The 19,044-nt window shown below is 42.6% G+C and overlaps 1 protein-coding gene across 4 annotated transcripts in view; it reads left to right on the forward strand.

Moving 5' to 3' along the window:
- Window positions 1-19,044, forward strand: part of CORO2A (coronin 2A) — a 119,547-nt gene that overhangs the window by 96,859 nt on the left and 3,644 nt on the right. For all 4 annotated transcript variants that reach the window (XM_070742209.1, XM_070742210.1, XM_070742213.1 and 1 more), the window contains exons 7-11: window positions 6,789-6,893; window positions 8,785-8,881; window positions 10,746-10,858; window positions 12,201-12,291; window positions 17,135-17,394. In XM_070742209.1, the coding sequence (XP_070598310.1) occupies window positions 6,789-6,893; window positions 8,785-8,881; window positions 10,746-10,858; window positions 12,201-12,291; window positions 17,135-17,394 (666 nt within the window). The remainder of the gene's footprint in view (window positions 1-6,788; window positions 6,894-8,784; window positions 8,882-10,745; window positions 10,859-12,200; window positions 12,292-17,134; window positions 17,395-19,044) is intronic.

Below are 19,044 nucleotides of genomic sequence, written 5' to 3' on the forward strand. Positions count from 1 at the left end.
ATGGCAGAAGTGTGAGTCAGCTGTCAACTATCTGAATTCTGTTCACACGAGCATGGAAATGCTGCAAAAGTTGTAACTGTGAAAAATGGTCATAAGTCACTTTATTCAGTGCCATTGTAACTTTGGACAGTAACTGTTGTGGTTAGCTCTGGCCCAGCTCCTGCCCCAAGGACTGTGGATGTGGGGGAGACATCCACATGCTGCAGGCCTGTTTTGCCCCCAGTGGAATCTGATGATGAAGGCTCCTCTGACCAAGAAGACATGAGTGACAGGGAGGAGGAGAGTGTGGCAGACAGCTCAGAAGGAGATCAATTATCTAGCTCCTCCTTGGATTCAGAACAAGAGTTAATGATACAGCCACGCATGCGGAGAGCGATGCATAGGCAACAACAACTGAGAGATTATTATCAAAGAAAATGAGGCCACCTGTGGTTGGGTGGGGCTGTGGTAATAAGTGAAGCTGCTATAAATAGCAGCCTGTGGGTTTGGCCATTGTGGAGGATTATCTGATCGTTGTGTTTCGTGACTGCTTTACTGACTTTGACTTTTTGTGTGCTGATTTTCCCCCGTTTTGAAACTAAACCAGGGTAAAGTGTGTTTCACTTTGTGAAAGAAGAAGGACTGTAAATTGCCTCACAGCTGCAAGCTAAGTATCACAGAACTGATAAGGGACTTGTACAAATTACTAGTTTGTTTGGAGACGAGTGCCCTTGGCTATACCAAAAGAAGGCTTCTACCAGAGAGCCCGACAGAACAGTAACTAAACAAACTGTTGTAAGTTGAGGATTACTTGAACTTCAGGCTGATTTGATAACATGTAGCTTATGTAGTTGTATGTAAAAGAAATCAGATTTCCTGGGTATTTTATTAATTCAGGTGTCTTAAAGTTAGTCCTTATAGAACAGTGATAGGTTGGGGGCCAAAAGGGTGCACAGGCATGCAATAGTGGGAGCACACGTGCCCACATGCATAATGCAATGACCTCCCCCTGCGCGCATGCGCAAAGACCTCCCTGCAGGCTTCAGACTCTGGTAGGCCCTTTGGGTTGTTTTTCGCCATCCCCAAAGTTCAGGAGGCTTTCCAGAAGCCTGGGCAGAGTGAAAACGGCTGAAAAGAAGGCTGAAAATCAGCTGGCCAGCGTGTGTATGACATAGACAATTCAAAGTGTTGGTTATGACCTACAAAGCCCTACATGGCATAGGACCAGATTATATCCGAGACCGCCTTCTGCCACACAAATCCAGGCACCCGGTGAGGTCCCACAGAGTTGGCCTTCTCAGGGTCCCGTCAACCAGACAATGTCGGATGACGGGGCCTAGGGGAAGAGCCTTCTCTGTGGGAGCCCCAGCCCACTCGAACCAACTCCCCCCAGAGACTTGCACCGCCCCCGCCCTCCTTGCTTTCCGAAAAAATTTGAAGACTCATCTTTGCCGCCCCTGACCAACGAATGTGTTTAGAATAAATGATTGATTGAGTGAATGTCAACTGAATCTTTTAATTTTTAGGATGTTTTTAAGTTTTTTAATTATTATTAATTGGATCAAATTGTTTTATTGTGTATTCCTTGTTTGTTGTGAGCTGCCCCGAGTCCACGGAGAGGGGCGGCATACAAATCCAATAAATAGATAGATAGATAGATAGATAGATAGATAGATAGATAGATAGATAGATGATAGGTAGGTAGGTAGATTGTAGGTAGGTAGGTAGATAGATAGATAGATAGATAGATAGATAGATAGATAGATAGATAGATGATAGGTAGGTAGATGGTAGGTAGGTAGGTAGGATAGATAGATAGATAGATAGATAGATAGATAGATAGATAGATAGATAGATACCGTATATACTCGAGTATAAGCCGAGTTTTTCAGCCCAAAAAATGGGCTGAAAAACACAACCTCGGCTTATACTCGGGTCATTGACAAAGTCACCACACGAGGGCGCCATTGCTTGAGCCAGAGCGAGGAGGCATCAGCTTTTGTCCCCTCTCGCACGCCGTAGTTCCTCTCCCTGGCTCAAGCAAAAGAGGCAGCCATTTGCTCCAACCGAGAGGGGGGAAAAGCAATGGTGAGTAACTATTCCTTGCTCTCTCTGCATTGCCCTTAGTCGGATTAAAAAGGCCCCCTGCTGTCAGATTCTCCTCCCCCTCCTTTGAAAGAATTTAAACTGTTTAAAAAATGGTATTTTGTGGTAGTTGCTGTCCTTGCTTGGATAGGATCTAATAATGTGTTATGAGGCAGAGCTAGACAGGAATTCTTTTTCTGTCTATCTTTCTATCTATCTATTTTTCTATCTATCTATTTTTCTATCTATCTATCTATCTATCTATCTATCTATCTGTATCTATTTCTATCTATCTATCTATCTATCTATCTATTTTTCTATCTGTCTGTCTATCTATCTTTCTATCTATATCTATCTATCTATCTATCTATCTATCATCTATCTGTATCTATTTCTATCTATTTTTCTATCTATCTATTTTTCTTTCTTTCTATCTATCTATCTGTATCTATTTCTATCTATCTATCTATCTATCTATCTATCTATCTATTTTTCTATCTGTCTGTCTATCTATCTTTCTATCTATATCTATCTATCTATCTATCTATCATCTATCTATCTGTATCTATTTCTATCTATTTTTCTATCTATCTATTTTTCTTTCTATCTATCTATCTGTATCTATTTCTATCTATCTATCTATCTATCTATCTATTTTTCTATCTGTCTGTCTGTCTATCTATCTTTCTATCTATATCTATCTATCTGTATCTATTTCTATCTATCTATTTTTCCATCTTTCTATCTATCTATTTTTCTTTCTTTCTATCTATCTATCTATCTATCTGTATCTATTTCTATCTATCTATCTATCTATTTTTCTGTCTGTCTGTCTGTCTGTCTATCTATCTTTATATCTATATCTATCTATCTATCTATCTATCTATCTATCTATCTATCTATCTATCTATCTATTTGGTTTTCTATGCTGATAACCTCACAGCAGCTAATGCTGAAGCTCTTCTTTGGATACACTTATTTATTTGTTTGTTTGTTTGTTTGTTTATTTATTTAATTGGATTTGTATGCAATCCCTCTCCAAGGACTCAGGATGGCTCACAGCATATATAAAAACAGAACAATAATGTAAATCCAATTAATGATGAGAAGGAATCCAGTTTTGAAGGATTTTAACTCTTAGGTTTTAGCTTTGTTCCTGATCGAGCTACTTTTTTTACTTTTTAATTTATTGTTAATATTGTTAATTTGTTTACCCTCTTTTAAAATTACAGAGCTAGTTTACTGGTTTTCTTTAAAATAAATATTCTAAAACATGTCTCAATTAATGTAATTTTATTGTTTTCCATTTTTATAAGTTACCAGTAGCCACTGCATTTTCTAACCTCGGCTTATACTCGGGTCAATACGTTTTCCCAGTTTTTGTGGCAAAAATTGGTGCCTCGGCTTATACTCGGGTCGGCTTATACTCGAGTATATACGGTAGATAATAGGGCAACACCTCGTGTGCCCTCAGATATGGCTCGGCATGCCACCTGTGACACGCATGCCATAGTTTCGCCATCACTGTTACGGAAGATACAGCATAGCAAGACATGAGCTTTAGTTTCAATAGCTCTTTGTCCACAGAGGCATAAACAGTGAAGGGCTACCAAAACTTTTACTATTACACTGTGGGTGTGGCTTATGCAGGACGCCCTGCATTTTCTTTCAACATCTTTTAGTGCAAATTGGGTGTTCTGGAGTGGAGCTCAATTTTCGCTACCTCACTGCGTTTCCCCCTCTCCGTTCACCCCTGGGCATAATTTCAGCTCAGTATCAGTTCCACAAAAGTGCTGTGGGCAGGGCATTGCCGTGGGTTGGGGCACTTATACCATATACTGTAAGTTTATTATATCTTACTGCTTTAAACGGAGGAGCTGATTGCCTAAACTGGTCCTTAGTTCTTCTGTTTGCTTTACCTTGGTCAGAATTTGGGTTAGACTGGAAAGTTGTTACAGTTCAAATTAAAATAGAAATCTCAAGAGCTCTGTTTTAATTTAATTTAATTTAATTTATTAGATTTGCATGCCGCCCCTCTCCGAGGACTCGGAGCAGCTCACAACAGAATACAATATCACAAATACAATATGTTAAAAAAGGACATAAAAAAGCCATTATTAAAATCATACAACTCAGTCATACCATCTGTTTTGAAAATGACTTGCTGGAGAGATCTAGAACAGAACAGCATTCTGAATCCTTTAGTTTAATCCACACTTTCTCCTCTTATAATCACAGCCTCTGAAGCAGCTGGTTCCATTGCTAGCTCACTTTTATACCCAGAACATCTGGGTCACAATGGAGCATTAATAGGTTAATATTAAGCATTTCAACATAACTGTCTATAGGACAGTCTACATGAAAATGTACCATTCCTCTCATAAAGAACAGGTGCCGTAATAAATTTCCAAATAAACATGTGTCAGTCCAACAGTCTGGTTTCTACTTAATTGATTTCTGTGCTCTGTGTCTGCTTGAATTTGAAAATTATTTTTCCAGACAGAAGCATATTGATTAGAACACTATCGGTAATTGCAGATCAATCCTGTAACTGACCATTGGCCGCCTCTAGGCCGGCGGCATTTACGGTGGCACCAGGGGCACATGAGGACCCCGGCGGCTTGCGTCCAGTGGGGGGGGGGAGCGGGGGAGCAGGGGCATGTGTATGATGTGAGCTCCTTCCCCAGGCGGTTCCAGCATGCCCCGCGCCAGTCGCAGGGCATGACGGGCTTCCGGGAGACGAGCACGGCTTCCCCCATATAAAAGGGGCGGAGTGCCGCTCGCCTCCCTCTTTGTGGTGCTGCTGCCGGCCTGTCTGGCAGGTACTCACCCTCCCTCCCTCTAGGCAGTGTGAATAAGTAGTCGCCAAGGGGGCCCAGTAGGAATTTTTAGTGGCCGTAACGCTTTAGTTCAACTGTTTTTTCGCCTACTCCACACTGTTGGAAGTGGAGATGTCGGTTAGGGGGCGTCTAGCATTTTCTAGTCTTCAATTAGGTCAATTCGGCGATCAATTTGGCATTTAATTTCTTCCTTATCCCTCTGGTCATGGGGAGGTGGTAAGGGGCAGAAAAATTGGTAGTTCAGCAACTGTGTGATCTCCTTTGGACACCTTTTGGAAGGTGAAGGGCCTCTCCCCACCATGGCTACAAGACTCGGCCGGCCCTGATATGGAGGGGAGATGCTCTTGGGGCTCACACACCGCACGCCCAGGGACAATTACCTGGGTAGGTGAGCCTCCCCACACGCACGAGCGTGGAAGGGAGCAAGGGGGGGGGTCAAGTTCAATTTCAAGTTTAAGGGGACCCCCCCCCCCTTTGCTCAGCAGGAGGCTTCGCTCATAGTTGCTCAGAAATGTTTGATTTGCTTTCCGCCCTCTTTCGTTTTACCTCTGCAGGTCCTGTTTAGCTATAATAAGTAAATTTGACCCACTTATAACCCATTTTCTGTGTCCGTGTGCTTACTCCGCGTCCACCACAACATTTCCAAAATGGCGAACTGTTCTGGGATTGTCTTTCAGATGTTCAATTCAAATGCACTCACCACCACCCCCGCCCCGGATTCAGTGGTCAGCGCTTGAGTAAGGGAATCACAGAGTTTTACATATTTCCAGCAGAAGCTGGAAATGCGCAGCACTCTTAGGTCATCCCTATAATACCACTGAGATCAGCCAGAAGTTCAAAGTCCTTAATTTAGTCCCTTAAAGAGATATGGAGGAAAGTGAAGATTCTGCTTGACATAATTCTGGCATCGGACCAGAATATCTCCGGGACCGCCTTCTGCCGCACAAATCCCAGCGACCAGTTAGGTCCCACAGAGTTGGCCTTCTCCAGGTCCCGTCGACGAAACAATGTCGTCTGGCAGGACCCAGGGGAAGAGCCTTCTCTGTGGCAGCCCCGACCCTCTGGAACCAGCTCCTCCCGGAGATTAGGGTTGCCCCCACCCTCCTTGCCTTTCGTAAACTTCTTAAAACTCACCTCTGCCGTCAGGCATGGGGGAATTGAGACATCTTCCCCAGACCTATATAATTTACGTATGTTATGTTTGTGTGTATGTTTCGTTTTTAAATAAGGGGTTTTAGATACTTTTTAAATATATTAGATTGGTCATTGTACATTGTTTTTATTATTGCTGTGAGCCTCCCCCAGTCTGTGGAGAGGGGCGGCAGACAAATCTAATAATTAATAACAATAACAACAACAACAACAACAACAACAACAACAACAATAATAATAATATAATTGTAGGGTTAAAGGCCCATTCACTGGTAGAAGCACATCATTTAAAGTTCCAGGTTTTACCTTTACACACTCCTGTCATATTTATATCCTAACGTCGCAGTTCCCTATGCGTTGCTTGAAATGATTCTGGTGCCTCAGTTATATTTTTTCCCCAAGTTCAGATAGCTGAAGTCTTTTTGTGGTGGGAAAGTCTGCTTTGCATTATTTCTGGCAGTGAAAACTGCTAGGACTCCAGCAAAGAAAACCTAGAGGACCATTTCTTGGACCTGCATATGTAAACACTGTTTAATTAGTTTGTTTGGAGTTCCTACCTGCAACCGGAAGTCCTTTTAGCACTAATTCAAAGGTATCATGGTAATGAGAATAGGGCCCATTTGACATTATTGGTGGTGGTGGTGAGTGTTTATTATTTGTGTTCTCCGATTTTTCTGGATACAGTGAAAACCTTACAGCAGTAATTTCTGTTTCCATGATCTGTGCATACAGGACGATCTTTCCGTGCCTTTACACGAGGAAGATGTGGATGGGTCATCAGGCCTCCTGTTTCCTTTCTATGATACAGACACACATATGTTGTATATCTTGAGTAAGGTGAGTACTTCGCCAGAGACCAAGTTGAATTGGCCGTGACAATATGTTGTGCAGTTCAAAGCAATACACTTGGTGCTGTGATTAGTAATTACCATAGAACAGTATTTCTCAACCTTGGCAGCTTTAAACTGGGTGGACTTCAACTCCCATAATTCCCACTAATGTATTACCTACCAGCTCCCTTCCAACAAAACTCTTGTTTTTTAAGTCCTCCTGGCTGAAGATAGGAGATGCTACTCAGATATGCTGTTTGTTCAATATTGCAAATTTTCTGGTTCCCTTCTGCCTCTCTTTTTTATTGGCAGAATTTAGGATGTTGGTGTGTTTTGCTGTGTTCATTTCAGATCCAAGATATGCAAGAAATTTATAATGGTGCCAGTCTCCAAGGTTGATTGCACTCATTATAGTTTTTAAGGAAAGTTGAGGATAGTTCTATTTGTTCCATGATTTTTGCTGATCTAAATATGGCCTTGGCATATGCACTATTTCTCACCTCATCTGGCTAGGCTCCTTAGGTGAGTAGGCAGAGAGTCATTGAGATATAAATGTTCCAATTCCGAAATCCATAAGGCACTGAAGACCTAGTTTTGCCAGCGGGCCTGGGAAACCCAGAGCGGAATGCAGCCAATTAAATGGCTCGTGTGATCTGCTGTCACTTGGTTGGGGTGGGTGGGAGGGTGGGGAGTGACTTTATTATTAACTTATTTTTATATTAATTGATTTGATTTTTAAATTAGTTTTATTGTTTTAAATGTGGTTTTTATATTCTGTGAGACGCCTTGAGTCTCCATGGGTGAATAGGCGGCAATATAAATTTAATAATAAATAAATAAAAAATGAATGAATGGTAAAAAAATTAATAAAAAATATAATTAATAAATAAATATTGTAAATAAAAACAAATAATTAAAAATGAATGAATGAATGATAAATAAATTAATAAAAATTATAAAAAATAAATAAATATTGTTAATAAATATTGTTAATAAAAATAAATAATTAAAAATGAATGAATGAATGATAAATAAATTAATAAAAATTGTAATAAATAAATAAATATTGTAAATAAATATTGTAAATAAAAATAAATTTTAAAATGAGTGAATAATAAAAAAAATTAAAAATGAATGAACGAATAATAAATAAATACAGTAGTACCTCTGGATACAAGCTGCTCCACATACGAGTATTTCAAGTTACGAGCGAGCAAAATTTCTGTTCGACACCCGAGCTCAAATTCGGGATACGAGCCGAGCGTCCACTAGGTGGCGCAAGAATTCCATTTTTTCCAGTTATCTCCGCGCGAAAAGTCAAATATAAATGCATTTGTTGGAGATATGAGATGATCGACATACGAGATCAGCTCGGGCACGAATTAAACTCGTATGTCGAGGTACCACTGTACTAAATGAATAAAACTGAATGGATAATAAATAATAAATAAATAATAAAAATAAATAACATTATAAACAAATAAACAAACAAATAATAAATAAATAAGTACTAAGTAATAAATAGGAAATTATAAATCATCAAACAAACAAATAAACAAACAAACAAATCAATAAATCTCCTAACTAACTTGCTCAGACTGAATTAGCTACTTGAATAAGCAGCAAAACATTTAAAGCTACAAGAAAAAAAGTCCAGTTGCCATGACTTAACTTCCAGACCAGGAGCCACATTTTATTCTAAACTGCCAAGGATAATTTAATCAGGTCCACATCTAAGTCGAATCTTGGATTGGCTTTCTTTTGAAAAAAAGAAGTCTTATATGAACTTTCCCTCCCTCCCAGCTCAAGCTGCTCCCTTGGAAAGAATTAAATATTTCACTTAGCAGGGGAAGGAAGTGACTGTACGTTGAATTTGTATCTCTTATGATTATCTTTAGGGAGATGGGAACATCAGGTACTATGAGTTAAATGAGGAGAAACCATACCTACATTACCTGACGGAATATCGTTCCCCTTTGCCTCAGAAAGGAATTGGTAAGTTTGCAGCAGTTTCATTGCAGTTTGTATACTGAGGAACTTGGACAAGTTCCCTTGAATCACTGGTGCATTGAGGGAGGAGGCAGCTGGTCACAGGCAGATAATAAGATTCAGTTTTTCCCTTGCTTCACTTTTTAATTGGCTGCACAACATTGGCTCATGACGCTTATTTTTCTGTGCCCTTTCCTCTCAGAATATTGATTAAACCAGTGTTTCCCAACCTTGGCAACTTGAAGATATCTGGACTTCAACTCCCAGAATTCCCCAGCCAGCAGAACTTTGACAATTGTTTTTTTCACCCGCTTCCAATTCCACCCATCAGGGGTGGGTTCTAACTTACGTTGCCGCTGGTTTGCTTCCTCCTGCGCTGCGTGGACGCTCCTTGCGGGCATGCGAGTGCTTCGACATGCGAGCACGTGCAGTGCCGAAAATTCCAACCCCGCCAAAAAAAGCTGAAAACAAAATGGTAGCGCAAGCTGGAAACTTGGCTTCTGTACATGCACAGAAGAAAAAAAATCAGTATTTTTTTTTAAGCTGGCAGCGTCCACGTACCGGCATTGACAGAAGCCGCTCTGTGACATCACCAGCCATTTGCTATCTGTTCTAATAGAAGTGGTGCAAACTGAAAGGAACCCACCTCTGTTTTTCATCTAGTCCAGTGATGGCGAACCTTTTTTATGCCTCTGGTGCTGAAAGACCGTGGGCGTGGACTGTCGCGCATGGGCGAGTACCCAAACCCATAATTCAATGCCTGGGGAGGGCGAAAGCATCTTCCCCCAACCCCTGGAGGCCCTCGGGAGGCCGAAAAAGGCCTGTTTCCCAACTTCTGGTGGGCCCAGTAGGCTCATGTTTCGCCCTCCCCAGGCTTCAAAGGCTTCCTTGGAGCTGTGGGAAGCTAAAAATGCCCTCCCCAATCCCCCTGGAGGCTGTTTGGAAGCCAAAAACGCCCTGCCAGAGCCTCTGTGCGATCCAAAAATCAGCTGGCCGGCACACACATGCACATTGGAGCTGAGCTAGGGCAACAGCTCACGTGCCGTCAGATATGGCTCTGCGTGCAACCTATGGCATCTGTGCCATAGATTCGCCATCACTGATCTAGTCTATTTGAAATCGCAAGAGCAGGAAAGTCCTAGAAGACTGCTTGTGCCTGTCTGCCAGTCCATGGATAGAAGGAGAGTGGATGGTCCGACAGCCTACAGCTGTAGAAGTTATTACAATTACATGGGTGTCTCAGTCTTCCACAAGCTCTGTGTTCTTAAACCATGAAACCGAAAGAGGAATGAATTGAAATGGCTGGAAATGGTAATACCTCTAGATACGAGCTGCTCCACATGCGAGTATTCCAAGATACGAGCCACGAGGGGAGAGAAATTTCTGTTCCAGACCCGAGCTCAAATTCGGGATACGAGCCGAGCGTCCACTAGGTGGCGCAAGAATCCTTGCTTTTGGTTATCGGAGGGGAAAAACAAAGGCTAAAGGCATTTGTTCCAGATACGAGTTGTTCGACATACAAGCTCCCTTCTGGAATGAATTAAACTCGTATCTAGAGGTACTACTGTGTAAGAGGCAGGGAGGTTTTCAAGTGGTTACCTAGCAACTGTAGACAAGATCAGAAAAGGGGGGGAAAAATAAAAAATAAATTACAAATGGAAATAATTTGTTCTTATTTTTTTAAAAAAATTGGCTAGGCCTGGGGTGTAGTGCTAGTCAGGGGAAAGATTTTAGCTTTCTCTCTTTCCTTCCTCCATGACTTTATCCTGTGCTGCAGAGAAGAGCAACAGCTGGATTTCCCCAAAATACGTTTTGGCAGAATGTCATATGAGCTTGTCATAACTTTTTGTTTGTTTGCTTTTTCTGTTAGGGGTGATGCCCAAGAGGGGCCTCGATGTCTGTTCCTGTGAGATCTTCCGGTTTTATAAACTGATTCCGGTCAAAAGCCTGATTGAACCCATTTCTATGATCGTACCCCGACGGGTGAGTAGCTATCTCTTCTTTGGCAATATACCATGGAGGCAGTGTTCCCCGTAAGCGGCGCGCGCGCACATGCACGCACTCCAAAATACCCCCCCGTGCACCCTTTTCCACGGGCGCATGCTCCCCATCCCCCTGCCAGCCCGCGGGGGGGGGGGGGGGGGCGGGGAGGCGCCGGCAGTAAAAGGAAAGGGAGCCGTGGCCGCCCCTGCCTCTCCATGGTGCCTCCAGCCCCCTCGCGCCCCTGGCCTCTCGGCCCTGCTCCCCGCTCACCCAATCCGCCCCCTCTCCTCCTCCTCTGCCTCCTGCCTTGGGGCGCGACTTGTCCCACGGCAGTGGCTGCGGCTTCTCCTTCTCATCCGTGCTCCCAGCCATGGGGCTGCGAGAGAGGGTTTTCTCCGCGCGCTTCGGGAATGCCCGCCCCGCCCCTCTCTCAGCCCCTTCGCTGGGAGCGCTTTCATCCCGGACTTTCAGCAAGGGGGCTGCAGTAGAGGAAGGGCAGGCATTCCCGAAGCGCTCGGAGAAAGCGCTCTCGCAGCCCCCTCGCTGAGAGAGAGAGAGAGAGCAACAGACAGAGTGAGAGAGAAAGAGAGAGGGAGAGAGAAAGTAAGTGACAAAGGGAGAGAGAGAGAGAGAAAGGGGGGAGAGAGAGATAGCAAGAGAGAGAAGAGAAAGAAAGCAAGAGAGATAGAAAGAGTGAGAGAGAAAGAAAGCAATAGAGAGAGAGAAAGAGAGAGAGAGCAAGAAGGGGAGAGAGAGAGAAAGAGGGAGAGAAAGTGAGAAAAAGAGAGAGAGAGAGCAAGAGGGGGAGAGAGAAAGAGAGATAAATGACTTGATTTAAAGCATATGGTAAAAAGCACCCAAATAATAACAGGGGAAAAACCCCCCAGCCGTGTGTGTGTGAACTCTTGAACCATTTCCAATAGATCACCTGTTATTGGAAATGGTTCAAGAGTTCACACACACACACACACACACAAAAGGGGGGAGGAGACAGGGATGGAAAAAAAGGTGAAGATAGTAATAATAATAATAGATTTTTGTTTTGTTTTATTATTAATTTATTTTAATAAAAAGGATGGGAATTTTTTTTCTTATTTATTTATTTATTTATTTATTTATTTATTTATTTATACATACATACATACATACATACATACATACATACATACATACATACTTCTATGCCGCCCAGTCCCAAAGGGATTGCCGCTCAGACACTATACTTTTCCGCCCACACTGAAAAAAAATTAGAGGGAACATTGCATGGAGGGTCTTCGTTTTGAGGATACCGTGGTTCCCCAGATACGGAAATGGAATTCTACTCTCATGTTTTCCTTTGCAGTCTGAATCGTACCAGGAAGACATCTATCCAATGACAGCTGGGGTCCAGCCATCATTGACAGCACAAGAGTGGCTGAGTGGCACTAATAAAGGTTTGTGATACAATTGCTTGAACTGTCAGAAACAAAAGATTTTGCTCACTTCTCTGTCCGCATCATATTACATTAAAGGCAGATCTACGGTACGGCTGGAGGCTCCTAGGACTACGTTTAAGACATAAATACTTTAGAAAACATCCAGAATACTTTACTAGAAGAGTCCTCCACTCCTCCACTCACAACAGAATACCTTAAGCCAGTGTTTCCCAACCTTGGCAACTTGAAGATATTTGGACTTCAACTCCCAGAATTCCCCAGCCAGCATTTGCCTTAAGCAACCAGACTTATAATCCTAACTTCACCTAGGTTTCAATTACGTCACCTTAACCACGACCTAAGCATAGCCCATAAAATCATCTGCTACAACGTCCTTCCTGTCAGCGACTACTTCAGCTTCAACCACAACAACACATAAGCACACAACAGATACAAACGTAAAGTAAACCACTCCAAACTCGACTGCAGGAAATACGACTTTATTAACCGAGTAGTTAATGCATGGAACTCACTACCTGGCTATGTAGTATCATCACCTAATCCCCAAAACTTTACCCTTAGATTATCCACTGTTGACCTCACCTGATTCCTAAGAGGTCAGTATGGGGCGTGCATAGGTTCACCAGCGTGCCTTCCGTCCCCTGTACTAATTTCTCTCTCTTACTAATATCATGTATATAAACATTGTTATATCTTTGTATACTACCAATACATATTTGACTAAATAAATAAATAAATAAAATAATAGCGATCTGGATTGCAGTGTTTAGAATTCTCATAATAAACTGGCAATGTTCTTCAGCACTTAAGGCAATAATGTAGAAGCTGTTTCCCTATATCCCTGTTCTAAGGTATCATGCCTAATGTACGATCGCTGTGCCTGTGAAGGATCCACACAATTTATTCAGCGCCGAGAATGAGATTGTTGTTGTGGCCTGCCAGCCGCCTGTGTAGCCAGGTGCTTTGGAACCTCTAGCACCTCTCTGGAAGTGCTGAGAAAGGGGAGGGGCTACTCCTTTCCTTATCGCACGAGCAAGTAGAGCTGCCAAAAGTAAGGATGGTTTACTCCGGAGGAGGTCTCCTCAGGAGTAAGACTGGGGGCCTATTGGCCACACCCCTAGTTTATTTAAGAACAATTAGAGGCCGCTGAAAAGCTACAGGAATCAATTAGTTCCAAACTCGGATCTCTGTTGCATCTCTGTGCGTTGTATTGTGAAGTCCTGTTTTTCCTGCGTTGGAAATCTCATCGAGAGGCATGCCAGGGCTTTTAGCCAAGCCTTCAGACATTTCAAAGGATAACCAAAACTAATTAACTTGTTTTGAACTAGGACTGACTGAATCAGTTGTTAATGAATACTAATTAGAAACTGCCTTTTTTGCAAACAAGGATTGTTTCTTTTGATGTCTGTGTTTGCCACTATTAAGCCAGTTATTAGCAGTGGTTCATTAATTAAACAAATTTATTTCCAGCCGTGCGTTTGTGATACGTTTCTAACTGAAGACAGAACAATTTTAAATGTCATGAGCCCCAAAACAATAATGCCTAAAGTTCAACTGTGAGAAGCATCCAAAGTTTTCACTGCTTGTTTTTCACCTTGGGAATTGAAAAACAATTACCGTATTTTTCGCTCTATAAGACGCACCTGCTGATAAGACGCACCTAGATTTTAGAGGAGGAAAATAGATAAAAAATATTTTGAGCCAAAAAGGGGAGAGGAAGAGAGGAAGGAGTGAAAGAAGGGAGTGAGGGAGGGAAGAAGGGAGGAAGGAAAAGGAAAGCAAGAAATGGAGGGAGGAAAGGAAGGAAGGAAGGAAAGAAAGAAAGAAAGAAAGAAAGGGGGAAGGGACAGGAACAGAGGAAGGAAGCAAGGAAACTTATGAAAGGGGAGAGTAAGAGAGGAAGGACTGAAGGGAGGGAGGGAGGGAAGAAGGTAGGAAGGAGAAAGAAAAGAAGAAATAGAGGAAGGGAAGGTAAAAGAGAGAAAGAAAAAGAGCAAGAAAGAAAGAAAGAAAGAAAGAGAATGAAAGAGAAATAAAAATAGAGAGGGGGAATGAAAGAAATGGAATGAGGGAAGGAAGGAGAGAAAGAAAGCAAGAGAAAGAAAAAAGAATGAAAGAGCAAGAGAGCAAGAGAGAAAAAGAAAGAAGGAAAGAAAGAAAGAAAGAAAGAAAGGCAACTTCAAAGAAAGGCTCACTGAGCATCTCTCACTCTCTCTCTCTTTCTATCCCTCTTTCTTTCTCTTCCTTTCTCTCCTCTTTCTTTATCTCCTCTCTCTCTCCCTCCCTCTCTCTTTCTCTCCCCCCTCTCTCCCCCTTTCCCTCTCTCTCTCTTTCTCTCTCTCTCTTGCTATCTCTCCCCCCTCTCCCTCTCTCTCCCCCCTCTCCCTCTCTCTTTCTCTCTCTCCCTCTCTTGCTATCTCTCCCCCCTCTCCCACTCTCTTTCTCCCTCTCTTTCTCTCTCTCCCCCTCTCTCTTTCTCTCTCTCTCCCCCTCTTTCTCTCTCTTCTTCTCACTTTCTCTCTCTTGTTTTCTTTCTGTCTGGGCAGATGGCTGCCTTCTGCCTTGGGGCGCGATTCGCCCCCTCTCCTCCTCCGCCGCTTCCTGCCTTGGGCGAGCAATCCCGGAGTCCGGGACTGTGTGGCTTTGCGCCATGAAGAGGAAACGGCTCCGGCAGCAGGGAAAAGTCGGCCGTTTTCTCTTCATGGCGTAAAGCCACCCTGTCCCGGACTCCCGGATTGCTCGCCCAAGGCAGGGGGCGGCGGAGGAGGAGAGGGGGCGGATCGCGCCCCAAGGCAGAAGGCGGCGGCGGAGGAGAGGGGGCGGATCGCGCCCCAAGGCAGAAGGCAGCGACGTTGGAGAGGGGGCAGATTGCGCCCCAAGGCAGGAGGAGGCAGCGGAGGAGAGGAGGCAGATCGCGCCCCAACGCAGGAGGTGGCAGAGGAGGAGAGGAGGCGGATCGGGCGGGCAATAGGGCAGCGTGGAGAAGCCAGGGGCGCATTTGGCCGGAGGCACCGTGGGGAGGCAGGGGCGGCCGCGGCTCCCTTTACTCCTACTGCCACACCTCCCCGCCCCCGCCCACCTCCCCGCGGGCTGGCAGGGGGATGGGGAGCGCGCGCCCGTGGAAAAGGGCGCTCGGGTGTATTTGGGGGTGCACGCCTGCTCACGGGCGCAGCTTACGGGGAACGGTGGGCCAGGCAGCAGCTAGCCAGCCGGCGGGATGGCGCTTCCGAATTCGCAGCCTCCCCCCCCCCTCCCTGCCTGCATCTTCGCTCCATAAGACGAGGCTGATTTTTCATCCTACTTTGGGAGGAAAAAAACTGCGTCTTATGGAGCGAAAAATACGGTACCGGCTAATCTGTGATATGGTGGGAAGAGTACAGTACTTTGACCTATGATCTCAAGTAACTGGTTTAAATCTAGGTTGTTTTGAACATAAACTGAGTTCCAGATATCTTGGAAGAAGAGCTAGTTTCAATACATACGTATACTTACCGTATTTAACTTTGGGACCGTCTTCTGCCTCGATGCATACCAGTGGCCGGTTAGGTCCCACAGAGTGAGCCTTCTCCGGGTCCCATCGGCGAAACAATGTCAACTGGCCGGGTCTAGGGGAAGAGCCTTCTCTGTGGCGGCCCCGGCCCTCTGGAACGAACTCCCTCTGGAGATATATACTTCCCCCTCCCTCTTGGTCTTTCATAAAGCTTTGAAGACCCATCTCTGCCGGCAGGCATGGAGACCATGAGCGATGAGATTGTCTCCGGCCGATATTATGAATGATTGAATTGGATGAATGTGTATTATTATTATTATTATTATTATTATTATTATTATTTATTAGATTTGTATGCTGCCCCTCTCCGAAGACTCGGGGCGGCTCACAACACTAATAAAAACAATATAGTAGTGGAACAAATCTAATATTAAAAAACATATAAAATCTATGACATAAAAACATATGACTGTATCTGGGGGTTTTCTAACTTTTTTTAGTAATTTTGTATAATTCTTAATTATAGATATGGAGTAGAATTCTTCCTTCAGCTCTTTTCACAATGGTTCTTCTCCCCCTCTTCCTGAGTTATTGTGGCATTTGCTATCTTGGTATTGTTATATAGAGGAAAGGTATCCACTCCAGTAAATTTGATTGTGGATGAGGCCCATAGCTATATTTCACCTGGCCTTGCTCCATACCAAAATGCAATAGTCCTTTTTTTTTTTTAATTTTATAAAAGTTTTTATTTACAAGTATACAAAACATAAAAGACAATCATAACAGTTGACAATTGAAACCTAATACATTACAATATGTCTGGATGTAAAAATATAACAATTAATAAACATATAGACTTACAAAAAAAAGGATAGGGAGAAAGTAGAGAGAAGAAGAAGGGAAAAGAAAAAGAGGAGAAGCAAAGAAGAGAAAAGAAAAAGAAAAAGAGAGGTGGGCGAATGTATAGTGGAGCTGTGTTGAGAATATGAACTAATTTTAAATTTATTAGCTCATTACCTTAGATCAAGATTAGTCATATAGATAGGTAGAAACAAGCGTTGAATTAATCACAGTATAGAGATTTTGGAATTAGAAGTAACATTTCATATTTATATATCTAATATCTCTTGCAACTATTAGAAAAGAAAAGGAAAGGTTTTATACCAGATTTGTATCTGATCTAATATATACAGATCATTCTATTGTTTAAGCAGATTGTTCGCAATAGTCCTAAATTTGAATTAATTAATGTTGATTGGGAATCAACTTGCTTTGAATCAAAATTGTGATGCTTTTGTGCTGTGTACATTGTCTGCTTGGGACAAAATTTTCCTTTTCTGTGGCCTACAGGTCCTGTCTTGATGTCTTTGAGACCAGGTTCTGTGATTTTGAGTTGTTTACCACCATTTCTTGAAAAGGAGATTGCCATGGAAGTAAAGAAGCCTGCTCCGTGCCGGGACAGAGTGGCTGTTATCACTGATAAGCTGAATGAAATCCAAGAGAAACGGGCAGCCAGGAAAACTGAAGAAAGACAACAGCAAAACAGACTAATGAAGTTATCTAACGGCGTTGATACCTATGAGTGTCCTCCACCCAAAACAGAAAATGAGGTACAGGGGCGTGACTGAGAAAACATAGAAACATAGAAACATAGAAGTCTGACGGCAGAAAAAGACCCCATGGTCCATCTAGTCTGCCCTTATACTATTTTCTGTATTTTATCTTAGGATGGATATATGTTTATCCCAGGCATGTTTAAATTCAGTTACTGTGGATTTATCTAAAATTATGTTAGTGAGTAAATGGGATAAAATAGGGGGAAATAGCTTCTTTCTCAGGGAGTACAAACAAGATTGGAATCAAGGATCTAATAGTGACATAGAATTCTTAGATGCATCTCTCTTTGTGCTCAGTTCACCAATTCTGTTATTGCTGTGACCTCTCACTTGAATAGAAGTCAGGATAAAGCACATTTTTACTCTGTTCTTCCTCTCACTTAAATTCAAATATCTGACATTGGATGAGGAATAAATAGGAATTATGAAGGATATTATGCTGCAACAGTAGCTGATGGGGAAACTGGTTCCTAAATCCACTGCCAGTTTTTCATGTTGGAATATTAGTGGAGGAATTGATGTCTTTATTATAATTTCCAATTTAGCATATGGTTTGCATATGTTTATTTTTTATTTTTTTAAAAATAGCACTCTTGTATAAACATCCCATTTTCATATCGGGATAGTTATTATTATTATTATTATTATTATTATTATTATTATTATTATTATTATTATTAATTACATTTGTATGCCGCCCCTCTCTGTAGACTCGGGGCGGCTCACAACATAATAAAACAGTTCATGACAAATCTAATAATTTACAATTTAAAATATTTTTAAAACCCCCCATTATTAAGCAGTTCATATTGGTGTCTAAATTTCCATCATAGCCAATTTGTCAGGATTCCAAATAGCATCCGAGTCCAAGGCACAGCATTCCTCAAAGTTCCAATTTATTAACAGACCCAAATCTAAAGCTACAAGGGTTTCTCCACCCAGTTTAATGTTCATTCCCTTGCTCCCACACCCACAAATTCAGCACGTTGACCAGTCATTTTTTGCCAATGTGTCCGCTACTCCCATCAGCTTCCAGGCAGGTATTGAATGAAGGATGACCTTGAAAATCTAGAAAGAATTTGTTATGGCTACATCTCTACATCCCTCTTGCAACAGCCCACATTCTAAAGCAATAAGAATACATTCTAAAGCAGTGTTTCCCAACCTTTTTTGAGCCGCGGCACATTATTCATATTTTCAAAATCCTGGGGAACATTGAATGGGGGGGGGGAGCGGGGGGGCGGGCCCTAAAGGAAAGTTTGGACAAAAAAAAAATCTCTCTTCCTCCCTTTCGCTCTATTTCTCCCTCTTTCTCTCTCTTCCTTCCTTCCCTTCTTTCTCTCCATCCCTCTTTCTTCCTCTCTTTTTTGCTCTCTTTCTCTCTCCCTCCTTCCCTTCCTCTATGTCTTTCTCTCTCCCTTGCTCTCTCTCTCTCTGTCTCTCTTGCTATCTCTTTCTTGCTCTCACTCTCTCTTTCACTGTCTCTTGCTATATGTCTCTTTCTTTCTCTCTGCCTCTCTTGCTAATCTCTTTCTTTCTCTCTCTTTCTCTCTCTCTCTGTCTCTCTTGCTATGTCTGTCTCTCTCTCTCTCTCTCTGCCTCTCTTGCTATGTCTCTCTTTCTCTCTCTCTTTCTCTGTCTCTC

Source organism: Erythrolamprus reginae, chromosome 2 (genome assembly GCF_031021105.1).
Source record: "Erythrolamprus reginae isolate rEryReg1 chromosome 2, rEryReg1.hap1, whole genome shotgun sequence".
Lineage (NCBI taxonomy): Eukaryota > Metazoa > Chordata > Lepidosauria > Squamata > Dipsadidae > Erythrolamprus > Erythrolamprus reginae.